At 35.9% G+C, this 14,567-nt stretch overlaps 1 protein-coding gene across 50 annotated transcripts in view; it reads right to left on the bottom strand.

Moving 5' to 3' along the window:
• Positions 1-620: 620 nt before the first annotated feature.
• MEF2C (myocyte enhancer factor 2C) overlaps positions 621-14,567 on the bottom strand; it is a 169,880-nt gene continuing 155,933 nt past the window's right edge. For 16 of the 50 annotated variants that reach the window (XM_072736815.1, XM_072736816.1, XM_072736826.1 and 13 more), the window contains 4 exons: positions 14,310-14,482; positions 11,668-11,797; positions 10,931-11,066; positions 621-5,414 (listed from right to left, as the gene is read on the bottom strand). In XM_072736815.1, coding sequence (XP_072592916.1) covers positions 5,093-5,414; positions 10,931-11,066; positions 11,668-11,797; positions 14,310-14,482 — 761 coding nt within the window. In that variant the 3' untranslated portion in view covers positions 621-5,092. Of the gene's footprint in view, positions 5,415-10,930; positions 11,067-11,667; positions 11,798-12,680; positions 12,705-14,309; positions 14,483-14,567 lie in introns of all 50 variants that reach the window. The other 34 variants (XM_072736806.1, XM_072736813.1, XM_072736807.1 and 31 more) reach the window with 3 other exon arrangements.

The raw sequence follows: 14,567 nt of genomic DNA, 5'->3' as shown, positions 1-14,567 counted from the left end.
AGCTGATGCGGGGCTCGATCCCAGGACCCTGGGATCATGACCTGAGCCGAAGGCAGATGCTTAACCACCTGAGCCACCCAGGCGCCCCTAAAGAAACTATTTTTGATGAAGAAAAAAAATAAATCTGGAGAAGTATTTTCTACACATCTTAGTTTATAAATAATTTACTTTACTGTATGGTAGTGCTTTTCAGAATGACTTTTGGAAAAATCTCTGTGTTTAAGCAAGTTATCCAAGATCTTTGTGGAACTATTTTGATAAAGAAATTGAGGGTGTTATACGCCAGTAAGGAATTGTTGAACACTACATCTGAAATCAATGATGTAGTATATGTTGGCTAACTGAATTTAAATTAAAAAAAAAAAAAACAAGTTGAACCACGTGATAAGAACGTTGAACTGCTTACACTGGCTGAGTCCATATATCACCCCAAGAAAAGTGATCCAATTTACACCTTTCCCTCCAAAACACAAATTTTCCCCCTTTTCTAAGCATTTAGAGCTGGAAACTCAGAATGCTCACTTGCATTTGTGGGAGAAGCTGCTTTTCACAAACACGAGTTAGTGGAATAAATTTAAACAGCAAAACATTAATAAAAAAAATGCACCACAGACACTGCATCACTAAGAAAGCCAGTAACTTTACTGAATTGTCTGCAAAATACAAATTATACCTTATTTCCAGCAGGAGAAACTTTTGAAAATTCCCCACTTTTATTCACTACAGACAGCTGAATTAAGTCCCTTGAGATACACAGATGTGGTTTAACTTAGTTATAACATCTTGTCATCTAGTGGCGACAAAGTCCAGCTTATGCCGCTGTGAGCCTCTATTTGAATATTTGTTGCAAATGCTTGTATGCCCTCATTTACAAGCTATTTTAATTACTGTCATGTAATGGAAACAAGTCCCCAGAAAAAGAAAAAGAAGAAAAATGATACAGCAAACCATCTGAAGCAATCCAAGTCCTATGCCTACAGTGACCCAGGTTTACTTTGCTCCAAGAGAACACTGGTACTGCATTCAAACCACAACAGAATCCATCACTTAGCTGACCTCTCTGAATTAAACTGAGGTATGAATCAATTTGAGGTATGAATAGGGAAGGCAAAATGCAATACCCGATTATGAAAAATAACCAAAATGGACAAATTGAATGTAGAAGATATGTGGCTTGGATTGCTCCACATCTTTGGTTAAAACATATTAAGAAAAGCCTTTAATTACATCTGTAGTCTGAAGCATTCTAACAGACACCAGTATTCCATCAATCTTCAAAAGATCTGTAGTGGCAGGAAATTAACGCCATATAAGTGACGACATCACAGCAGATGGCACAAATGGGAACAGATGAAGTATGCCATGCTTAGGCAACAGCCTTTATTGAGGGTTCAAGTGGCTGCTTCTTTAAAAAAAAGAATTTTTTTTAAAGAAAGAAAATACAAAGCATTTACCCTCTGGAAAAATAAACAAAAGCATAAAGGGGGCAAAAAAAACAAAAACAAAAACAAAAAAAAACAAAAAAAACAACCCCGCTAGCTCTAAATTAAAAGATGGGTATGTAAGAAAAACAAATACATAATAGTGTGAGAGGGCAGACATTCTTTTAAAGAGTGTATTGGAATTCTTTTTTTTTTCTCACGTTAGTCAACCTTAAAATGATCTGAGGATGATAGGTATTTTCATATTCATCATTACAAAATGCTAAATTCCACCTTTGGGAAAAAAATAAGCCATTTTACTAAAAAACACAATTTTAAAAAAGGTTGAAATGAACAGCCTTCCACTCACCAATGCATACAATATACAGGTTGTGCAGCTTCCCTATATTGCATCAGTGTTACCAGTATTTAAGCTTAATATTACCAAAAATCTTTGAAAATAGGATTAGCTATAACAATATCTGTAGCTGTGTAAAACGCTACTTATGGTTCTTTTACTTGCAATGAAGAATGTTGCCTAAAATGTTACTCTAGGATGGGTTATGTAAAATAAGACTCCCTCAGGGCTCTGCCCTAAACTCCTGAATACAAAGGATTTACCGTGATAAAAACCCAAAACCATACTAGCTTTGCAAATACAATAAATGGTAAATTACAGATAAGGTAGAAGGGTAAAGATAGACAGTGATTGTTTACAGAAAGTGACTCATCACAATCAAAATTGTGCTTTTTCTCATTAAATCATCTTAAAAAAATTCTCAGATTATCCCTTCGCTATCTTGCTACCACTTTATATGAATTCAGTAGCGGGAACAAGAGATGACTGGCATCCATTTTCAAGTGATTCTGTTCTTTTTCATGTTCTTATAAAACTATTGTCAGAACTGCTATAAATAGCCAAGGCTTCTGCTGGTACTTTAGCTTACTTTATCTTCAGCATTATAAATTCACTTTTCTTTTGTTGCTGAGGCAAATTGCAGGTAAAAAAATTAGTATGGCTATTTTTTCATATTTTCACATAATGACCCTTTCCCACCCACTGGTAAATTTCTGCTGATATTGATAAAGTGTTTTGAAATGACAAAGAACATTTGTGACATGTTTGCATATTTTATACACATCAAGTTATAAGGATGGTTGTAAGGATGGGATCAAGTCTATGGTGAGGAAAATGACTTTCTTAGATTTCCCCCCACGTGTAAATATGTATGTGTGTGTGCGCGCGCGCGCGCGTGTGTGTGTGTGTGTGTGTTTTCAGGGATGATCCTCTGTTTTTCCTCTGCATAAATATTTTTCTTTCATGTTCCATGGATACCTCAAGTAGTGGGATATATGGAAAGGTTGATAGACATTTTTTCTTTTGTTTTTAGTATACAAAACGTTAATACAAGGCAGGCTAGTATCCTATATGGATACAACCAAAGGTGTGATGTGGTCTAATTGTGGATTTCAGATCAAGTTAAGAAAAATACAGCCTAGTTAGTAAGGTCTCTTGGCTTTTGCCACCCAGCGGCAGCCTTTTATGGTGAGAAACACATAGCAACTATGCAAGTGAAAGAAAAGAATGGATAAGAAATGTCCTACACGTGCGATAGCAGTGTCGATCTTACTGTCTGGATCTTCGTTGCTGTGTATGTCAATGCACATGAGTGGAGATGAATCGACAGATCTTCACATTCCAAGAGAAGGAAAATCACTCCTAGATTGAAATCTCTTTTAAACAATATATATCAACTTTTTTTTTTATGGCACTCACTTTTTAAAGGGTCTGAAAATTAATCCCTTATAGACAAATATTAGACAAGAGTCATCGTTATTTCTTGAAAAATTTAAAAAAAGGGACATAGAGAGGTTCTTTAATGGGATTTCTTGAAATGGCTATTAAATCTCTTTATTGAAGAAAAAAAATAGATGACATACATGCTTTATGCAGAAGTGACAATTGGGGGTCCTGACACACCGGGATTGTTCAACAGCCCTATATTGCTGACAAGATTGTTGAGGGTCAGTTAAAATAACTAAAAATGGATGACGAAGCAACTATCCCTTTACCTGCTTCCTTCTTGTCTAGCACCCAGTCTTTCACATTTTTCTTCTGTGGGAATTTATAACTTATGCGTCGAGTAAACGCCATATCACTTGTTTCTAGGGCCATATTTGCAGGACATGTGCCCCAACACAGCTTTTCTATTCTGGGCATGTTTCTAAAAAGTGTCTCAGATTCTAGGCTGAAAACCAACCAGATAATTTAGGATACGGGCAAGTTAGGGTATGCACTTACTGAATTCCAAGATGCATGGTGAAATGGTGAGATCAGAAAGGGGCCCTGCATTTGATAATAATGCAAAAACAAAAACAAAAACAAAATAGCATGAAAGAAACTCATTAGTATATACAATGGATGTCAGTTGACCCAATAGATTGCTAATGTATTAAAAACAATTTAGGGTGTTGCAATGTGATATGTTCTAATCCCACAGGTTATCCTTTTGACAGCTGACCTTGAACTTATAAAATGTATGCAGAGTAAAAGAAAACAGAAAGAAAATAGTTACTCAAATGTGCAACTGCACAAATATACCCCCCTCCCGCTATTAAGATAACAAAACTTCTGCTATTACCATAATATTATATATATTAGAAAGCTATACACAAGCATGTTAATTTCACAGATTTTTTAAAAGATTCTTAATATTTTATATAATTAGAAATACACATTTCAAAAACAAAACTTCTACAAAGAGAAAACAGTTATCTTGGTTAGCAAAGCATGGAGTTCCTCATGGCTTAGGGTAGTGCTTTCTATACAAAAAGTCCTTTTTGGTTTTTTACAGGACTGTTTAAAATATTAGCGAAGCTATCAAGGGGGAAAAAAACACATTTTGGCTTAAGTAAACTACAAAAAGCCACAAATGCTTTGCAAACTCTGTCTTACCTTTTATATGAAAATAAGCAAAATGTAATGTACATATTTTTATATTTTTATTTAATAAGAGATGCAGACCCAGATTTATTTATTTATTTAATTAAATACGTTAGCCCTCAAACTCCACATTTTTTTTTTTAAATAGGTATGGTCCTCTTTTAATGGTCGTTGATCCTTTTTAATGAGTGCCATACGCCAATGATATGCGTGCAGGTTTGTGAGCGCGTTCTCGGGATGTTAGGTGACCTGGTGTGTTCCTAACATTTACCAGTGGCCACCCTTTGCCGGGTCTGTCCAAAACATCTATACATTTTTCTATATGTTGCATAACAGCTGCTCTCTCTTTCAGTAAAGATCTGCCGCTTTTGGCAAATGTTTCCTTTTGTCTATTTACATGTAAATAACGTTGAACCTGCAACATGACACTATCTATTGTAACATACATTTTGCAAAGGAGCACAACAGTGAAAAGAAGTTAGCCTTAAAATCTATTTTGTACAAGTGTTCTGTTGTACAACTCAAGTGCTAAGCTTATCTCAGCATTTCTGTTTATCTTTATACTGTATCACTGAGGCAATTTAAAAGTACTTTTACAAAACAGAGTACCTGACTTTTTTTTTTTCCACACACAGCACATATAATGCATATCGACCCCCCTTCCCCATTAAGGTATAGCACACACACACACTGCAAGAAAAAAAAAAACTATTAAGTAATAATCTGATCATGTTGCCCATCCTTCAGAGAGTCGCATGCGCTTGACTGAGGGACTTTCCCTTTCGTCCGGCGAAGGTCTGGTGAGTCCAATGGGGGAGTGGAATTCATTCCGGTGATCCTCTCGGTCGCTCCCGTCGTAGGAACTGCTACAGCTGCTCAAGCTGTCAACAGGAGACCTCCCCGCCTCGTGGCGCGTGTGTTGTGGGTATCTCGAAGGGGTGGTGGTACGGTCTCTAGGAGGAGAAACAGGTTCTGACTTGATGTTGAGGCTTTGAGTAGAAGGCAGGGAGAGATTTGAACTCTGAGATAAATGAGTGCTAGTGCAAGCTCTGTAGGAGGAAAGGAAACCCAGTTACAGATGGAGGAGGCCTGGAGCCCCCAGGAACTCACAATTACATCAAACATCAGCTTCAAGACTCGCATAGACACCGGAGCATGCCCAGAGGGAGGAGAGCAGTGCTTGGAAGCCCTCGGGGGGCAGCGCCTTCTCAGAGCCACTGCCAACGCCTGGGAGTAATTACAGGATTTCCCAGGATTTCCCAGGGCCAGGCCTCGTGAATCAGACCTCTAGTCTCTGACAGGCTCCCTACACATCCAGGTTACTGGCTCAGAAAGGCTTAACACCACATGCTGGAAAAAGCATTTTCTGTGTCCATGGGATTTGTCCCTAGACTAGTTCCAAACTATAACCTAAGATTTAAGATACAACATTGAGCTTTTGAATGAGACCCCTTTGATTTCCTAATGCCCGTGTGTGGAAATGATTGGAAAAAGCCTGTTACGGATACAAATGTTTCTCTCCACGTAATAAGCACATACACATGAAGTTGTATGATCTTCAGAGAAAGTGTAGAGAGTTCAAATTTCAAATGAATGAATCCATGAAATGCTACATTGAACTGTATCTGGTGAAGAACTTGGAGGGGGACACGATGCGAAGCAGGGTGAAAATTATCTGCAGGACAGTTTAGCGTTGGCTTAAAAACACTTTGACTTCCTACGCCACTAAGACTGGTCAATAGGCTGCCTTCATCCTTTTGCAGCTACGTGGGATGCAAGTAGCGACTCTTTCCCACAAATACCTCAACTTCATTACTGCGAGGTTCTCCCTGCTGGGGTACTTAGTAGGGTATCACTCATCTTAGAGTTATAATTGGCATGAGTTGAGGAATCTGGATTGTCTAAGGCTGTTGTAAAGAAGGATCTGGTGTGATTTTATTGTGTTTATAAGCCTTAATCCTCATTTATTCCAGGAGAGTGTAACTTTCCCTTCTTCCAAAATGTGGAAGAATTTAGGTACTTGAAGCTCTGGAGGGAAAAGCATTAAGCCCTTAAGTGTAGATTAGCAACCGCAATGACTTTGATCAGGATAAACCAGAAGAACACTGCCGACATCACTTTTAAGATGCTCTTACTGCTCTTGGATTCTGATCGCACTGACATTCGTGGCTAGAGTCAGCATTACCTGCCCATATTGTCAAGAACGTACAGATCTCTCTTCTAGTGAGGAGTCACAGTGAAGAATAATCCATACAAATACCCCCGTTCCAAACAAATGAAAGTGAGCCTGTCTATTCATGGATGTGATTATGTTAACTTCCAAATGGAGAGAATTAGATGACAAAAAGTCATTATGAGCAGTGAGAGAATGGGTATATATTTCAGAGGAAAAAGTGGAATTAACTTGGGGCTGGCTTTTTGGGAGATGCACTTCAGGCTCAAGGTGTATAGAGATATAAAATTAGTCAAATGAGTTTATCTTTGAGTGATGTTTTATACAAAAGCACCACCTACTGGCAAAGAATTACTTTCCTTCCCTTATTAATAGATGAGCTAATGTCTAGAATGACCTAAAGGAGAATTACTGGACTCCCTATTAAGCCTTTCTTTCTCTGGCTTTTATGTTATAAAATCAAAATAGTCTTAACATTTATATCAAGTTACCACATTGAGTGCCTATGATTGTCAATCACCTGCTTAAGCTTGTCATCATTTGTTTGTGGTTTTTATTTTACAGTCTATATTAGTAATTTTTTACAAGTTTAATTAAATAATCTTCAAATCAAGAAGATATTAAGACAGAGTGGGGGGAAACCCCTGTATTTCAAATGGACCCATAGTGGTGGGACTATTTTATCTTGGTTCAAAGTTACTTAATGATTCGTTTTGATGTCAGAAGAAATCATCTTTTGATTTCTGGAAGAAAGAATTTTCCTGGCTCTCGATAAGAAAGACTATTTCACTAAAATTTAATTAAATGCTTCTACCACGAATCACACACTTTTTAATAATGAACGTCAATTAGGAGTCTGAAAACAAAGTGGCATATCTACAAATACTTTTGACTGCCCTTTGACATTTAGATTGCTTCTTCGCAGGCAGGGAGAACATGGACAATTAGAAAAAAATTTGGTGAGCTGGACTAGTATAAGAAGTTAATCTGGATAAATCAAAGAAAAAATAGTATAATCAAGATGCTGTTTGTTTCATACAGCTTTTAGAAGCTGCATCATCTACTCATTTACTGTATCTCCCATTGTGAACTGGCTTGTATAGGTGTTGCTGCATCTTTTCCCCATAAGAGATATAACACTTATTGTTTATCTCTTCCTATAAACAAATAGGCTAGATCCTAAGTTTTCTTTTTGGTGGCATTTCATTTGATACTGAAAGCATAAATGAAGCATTTTGAGTAGTTCTGGGGACACTAAATCCACAGTAATGAAATGTACGTGATGAATGAGATTCAGCTTCATTATACTGTGGTATAGGATTCCAAATAGAATGAAATGTAATCGGCTAGTCTCTGTTATCAAACTATTATCTTGAAAAGAAGAAGCATTAAAAATCACTTAGCTGTATACATGCTAGATTCAGATACAAGCATGTTGGTCTGCTTGTTCTTGAGAACAAAATTTTTATAGACATGTAATTGCGAAATACTCCATGTGTGTGGGTGAGAAAGAGGTGGGTGGGGAGACAGAAGCCAGAGATGCAAGTTGCCCATATCAAATCCTGCTGCAGGTTTTCATCTACTACAGATGTCTTCCAACTGGGAAAACACCTACCCTTCCCCATAATTGTTCAGAAATGAAACATGACTGGATAGTTTTATTCAAATTTCTTACTGCCTCCGCCCGGAAATTAGACTATCAAACTATATTTAACTTAACCTTTTAAAAGTTGTCTTTAAACACCCACATCAACAAAGATGGTGTATAGAAATGCTTCCAGAAAACAGGCTGCCCTTTTCTTAAGGTGATATGAGAAAAAAAAAACTTAGAAATTTCAGGGGCATCTTCTCAAATATTCATATTCAAATGACTGTCACTAACCCTTGATGGCAAGTTCCTTCTGCCAGTCAACTCTGCTTCCTACATCAAATCAAAGTATGTCATTTATCTGACTTGGTTAGATAAAATCAGATACTAGATAGAGTTAAAAGTAAAGCTTCAAAGAGTTAAAGGTATTTCCATCAAAAAAACATGAAGAGCTCTTTTACACTCTTAATTTTAGAAAAGAACTTGGTGACCATCTTGGGCTGCTGGGAATATTCACTTTGGAGGAGCTGAAATATATTCTGCTCTACTTTGAACACTGTATCTATCCAAAGGAATGTGAGCCCAGCACACAAGAACATGAGGATACTATAGCCTAAAAAAATACTGATTTTTAAAATTAATTCACACTGTAAGGAATTAAGGCACCTCACATATTTTATTTTACATAGATATTACAACTTGGGATTTAAAAAGATAGTTTAACAATTATGTGAACATGGGCTACTCCCTCTCAAGGAAACTCCTTTTGAAAAAGCTACCCGTGTGTGTGTGTGTGTGTGTGTGTGTGTGTGAAACAGAGAGAGAGAGAGAGAGAGAGAGAGAGAGAGAGAGAATGAGAAAGAGAGGAAGGAAGAAAGGAAAGGAAGGAAGGAAGGCTGGCCCAAATTAGAAAGACTGGAAGGGGTATCCTATCTATTTGAGGGATAAGGGAAGTGATTAAGTGCAATAAAAACTCCTAGACTTAAATCTGAGTCAAATTATGCACCATGAGAACCGTTGTTGAAAGAAACCGGAACTACACAAAATGCTTCATCCTTGGCTGACGTAATTTGGTTTCTCTCTAGGCCAGTTCTCTCCTTTCTCATTGACTGAAGCCTTTATTAAGGGCAGCAGAGAATTGGATCCTTCCCATGTAATTTAGGGGACTTTTAAGATTATAGTATAGTTAAAACACATAAATAAATGTGTTTTATATATATAATGCAAATTATCAAGTGTTACTAAACACAAAGAAAGCCATATTCAGAGAAAATAATACGGCTTTTGACATTGATAATTTCTTTTTTTTGACATTGATAATTTCTAAGGAAATTTAGTCCTCTAATGGATGAATTTTGTGAAAAATGAGAAGTGAACAGCTGCCTTTACTTTTGCCAAGAAGCAAGTACAGTGGATTCACTGCTTTGCCACGGCAGTGCAATGCCGCATGTATGTGTTTTAAGATGGCCTGGATGGTATCGTGCAGTTAGTGATAATTAGCTTAAACAGTTATTGCAGTAAGTGTCTACTTGCATAGTTAACAATTCTGAGAAAATTTAAATCTCCTAAAAAGAGAAACTCTGTTGCTGATTAATATTTAATAGATCTTCAAAGTTAATCTTTTAAGAAAGCACAGCAACAGTGTCATGTGAATTTATTTTATTGCTTACATGACAGGTCAGGTTTTCAACAATAAGGATTAGTGAGCAGGATACACATAAGCAAACAGTGAATGGGAGAAGACTGCATTACTGGAGCACTAACCTAGGTGAAATCAATTCAACAAGAAAGCTAGGAGGGCACGGAGGGTAAGAGATGAAGTTGTGATGTCAATCAGTGATCTTTATTCTAATCAGTGTTTTATTCTCATTATGTCTTTAGAAACAGAAGTCTAGAGCTAGCTAACTATTTTAGCCAAATGGCTCAGAAGAAAAGCAAAAGTGAGGCAGATATATAGAATGTTTCTAAAATATAAACTCTCATGTTTCAATATTTTATACCTCCCTAATATTTTCTTCTGAAGATTAACTGCAGTTAGTAAGTTACTAAACTTAAAGTCAGATCTTTGATTCACATTTTAAACTTAAAAAAACTCTCTGTTTTAGAAGTAGCGTGAATTACGAATTCGGGGCTTTTTAAAGGTTTGAACATTTCCATAGATAAACGACAGGAGTCATTTTTTTCCAATAAAGACATTTCTCAAAATTACCACAAGGGGGCAGAAATACACATATTCTGATTTCAGAAAACAACAGAAATTATTTTTATACCCAAATTTAGATAATTAGTATATGTATGCATCTATACACATATACTTATATTTGTATGATATCTATAAACATATAACCTTATGAGTAGTATTTTATAAACATGAAATCAATAGAATAGTAGGTCCTACAAATACTAAGTTAAGATTAGCATCCATTATGTGGTGAATGCTGAGTGATAAGGATTCACAAATATTTCAAAAATTTAAAGAACTTATAAGTGTCTTCTTATGTCCCACATGAGCTATATGAAAAGTTAACTATGAAATTTTTTTCACTGATTGAAGTGGAAACCAATATAGCTTAAAACGATAGGGAAATAATTTATCTCATTATCACAGAGCTCCGCTCCTCTTAAAATATAAGAAAAGTAATATTTAACCTACTTGAAAAGATACTGATCTGATAATTTCACATTTTGATAAAGTAGAATTTTACATCTTTTAATGGGACACCAGAGCACAGTATTTAGAGACCGCTTTTGTCATTCAAGAACACATTCTCAAAGTGTTTTATAAAAGAAATAATATTGCTTACCCCAGTTGACTGAGGGCGGATGGCGGCATGTTATGTAGGTGTTGCTGTTGCCAGCCAGTTACTGACCCAAGATGAAGAGCGCTGGCGGTGTTAAACCCAGACAGAGATGACAGGTCTGCACTACTCAGAGAGTACTCTAGAACAATAAATAAAAATTGAAGGAAAATGCTTAATTTGAAAATTATCAAACGGCAAATAAACATTTCCAGTTTAAAAATATTCTATTAGTATTATTTAATGATTACTGTAAATTTTCTTACTTTGGGGGCAGAAGGGCTGATAAAGCATCAGGAGCAATTTTAATTTAAAAGAGATATATCATATACCCAAAATAAGTATTCCATGAAAGCTTTGAAGTACTACAGCTTGCAAAATTGGTTTATTAGAACTACAATCTGGCACTACAGTATATATGTATTTGATGATCTAGAAATGTTTTTTAAACAATCCTGAGAAAGTGAGCTTTCTGCTACATCAAAGAAATAGTGGCTCATTTTCCTTGAATCTGGTCTCTTACATTGAATTCAGGTTGGGTTAATAAAACTTTCAGTCACTTAAGAAAGAAAAATATGGATATTCACTTTGTCTTAGAAACAAATAGGTAATGGTATGGTCTCTGGACACCACAGGTACTAACTAAAGCTTCCTAATAGACTAAGAGGTACTATCTTTTTTTAAATCTTGCTTTTTAATAAAAAGTATTTAATGTACTATCTGAACATGGCAAAGCTACTCACCGGTACCATATGTTGTTGAAATGGCTGATGGATATCCTCCCATCCCTTGTCCTGGTAAAGTAGGAGTTGCTACGGAAACCACTGGGGTAGCCAATGACTGAGCAGACTGGGAGTTATTTATCCTTTGATTCTTTTAAAGTAAATAAAGAGACATTATTGATACAATTTTTTAAAGTTAAAAATGTTAGATTTCAGTACTAGTTTTGCATATAAAGAGATAAGTTGGTACAAATCTCATGAAATTAATCATTTAACATGTGTCTCTATGAACTCTGCCAACCCTATCATTTACAATCCTTCAAGAGACCAGTTGTTGCCATAGTAACCCATTACATCAGTATCTCCTAGGCAACTGAACTAGTAACAAGTACCATAAGCTTTATTATGGGTAAAAAACAGACTATGTTGAAAACTGATGAAATATGTATACTGTACTCCATTGTTTCAGTTTTTATTCAAATGCAAATTAAAAAAATTAAAATCAACCACGGTGGTTTTTATGCTCAGTTCTATACGCAGCAGAGCAGATGGGCAGAAGTTCATGCCACACTCTGACCAGCAGGTGGTGCTCTGACCACTTTTTTCAGATTCATCTAAACTTCCCTCCGAAGGAGAAGGCAAAGCAGCTAACATGTATATTTAACTCCTTACAGCAAGAAGATTAAAGATTCACATACATTTAAAGATCATGAGACGTTAATTCTTAGAAAAATAAGCATCTTCGTGGTTTATACAATTAAGAAAATTATTTTTGTTAGAATTTTACTATAAGTCCTAAAATAAAATTGAAAACATGGTCTTCACTTACAAAGGCTGTGACAGAAAAATAAATAACCTGACATTCTTTTCACCTGTGTGTGATACCTGAAATTAATGGCATTTAAATATGGTTAATGTTGACATACTATGGCAACTTCTGAAATCTTCCCGGTTTACTAGAGCCACTCCACCTAAAAGTCATCTTGGGTTTCTCCTTACATGTGCCATTTAAGGGAAGTACTCTTACTACTTACCAAAAGCAGGTCGACATCCTCAGACTGAGAGCATGGGGAAGGAGTTTTATTAATTAGTGTCTGTAAATATTTATAATTGGGCAAAATCTTTTCAACAAAAGGCAAAGCATTTTCTGATAGACACAACAGTTTAAACAATTTTAAAACCCAGACTCTACAGATAACTCCTTACAAAGACATTCTTTGTTTCTCTTAATGAGCTGTTTGTCTCAAATGTGAAGACAATCTACCCAGTTTTCTGCACAGGTCAGTGTCTCCACCTTCATTATTTCAGCACCATGTTTTGAAAAAAAGAAAAAAAAAAAGGCTGTACTCTGAAACCCCACTTGCCGGAGGAGGGGGGAACTACACCTGGCTGCTGGTGAGAGGCTGTGCTGACCACTCACGGCATCCCTGAGAGAGCATCAGCTTTAAGGAACTTGGAATAAATCTGCTGATAGAGACAGCCTGACATGCATGGCCCACACTGCTTGGCTATGGCCCTGTGGGAGGTTTTATTTATTAGACCCAGTCTTTTCCGAAGGGAACGTTGCATATTATGTGATTTTTTTTTTGGTTGATATTCAAAATTAATCTGCACCGTGCCATAATAAACTAATCAGCTTGCAGGACTGTTTTACCCTGAAGCTTGCCACAGAGCACAGAAAGAAAAAAAAGAAATGTGTTTGCAGAATGATCTAAATTTGTCTACTGAATCTTGGTTTTAAATGTTCTCACTCTTAAGCAAAGCTAATTTGGAGAACACTGATGTAAGTCTCTTTGTTGTTGAATTTGGTCCCACAATTATTATCTTTGTCTTAGCCCTGCAGACATAGGAGAAAGAAAAATGATAGAGTCCAGGGATATTATTTATATTTCTTATTTATTTTTTATTTAGTTTTTCTTACAGTGCCCACTTCTTGATGTAAAATATAACCTTTGTTCTCAGAATGCCTAGAATTTTAAAAACGATTTGCTTTGGAGAGGTAGTTATTTGCATGAAGCACATATATGGGAAGATGAATTGAGGCAGTGCACAGGCATATGCTATATTAAACATTATCACTGCAATATACTCAAGAAAAGAATGGCCAATTCATAGGAGAATGTTCATTTAGAAATTATGGAAAAGATCTTTGGTTGTCAGCACCTTGAGGACATAACTAGTTCAATATTATGAAAATCTGTTATAAAATTCCCTATTCTGTGAGTTTGATTCTACCATTGGTCAAACTCTTTGTGTCAAACTCTTTGTGCCATAAGCATAGTAATAAGTAATGATTCTTTCTAATTATAAATTGGAGGCCTTACAAAGAAATGCTTATTTATTTTATTTTATTTTATCTTATCTTATTTTATTTTATTTTATCTTATTTTATTTTATTTTATTTTATTTTATTTTATTTTTTGCCCCCAAACAGGAGTTTTATAGTGGAGCTTATTGGATTTTTTTCTTTTTTAACATGGAAAAGGGAAATGTGAACCAGTTACCAGAAATAATGGCTAAATACAAAGTGGGCTCCAGCAATAGCATGGATATGTTAATTTTCTGGGAGCACCTAAATAATTCAGAATGTTAGAAAAATACAAAAATAGCAAAACATATACAAAACATTATCAACATTTATTTAAAATGTAGTGTCACATTACCACTGATGGCATCGTATTCTTGCTGCCTGGTGGAATAAGAACTCGGAGATCTGGTTTACGGTTATTCATCCCTAAATTCATGGGGGGAGGAGATTTTGCTTGCATATTCTTGTTCAAGTTACCAGGTGAGACCAGCAGACCTGGTGAGTTTCGGGGATTGCCATATCCGTTCCCTGTTAACACGAAACAACGAAAGCATTCAGGAAGAAATCTAGACTCAAGTAGGATTCTAGAGAATACACTCTACAAGATTAAAAA

This window comes from Vulpes vulpes, chromosome 14, assembly GCF_048418805.1.
Source record: "Vulpes vulpes isolate BD-2025 chromosome 14, VulVul3, whole genome shotgun sequence".
Lineage (NCBI taxonomy): Eukaryota > Metazoa > Chordata > Mammalia > Carnivora > Canidae > Vulpes > Vulpes vulpes.
The sequence above is the reverse complement of the archived record's forward strand: the minus strand, read 5'-3'. Positions and strand labels throughout refer to the sequence as shown.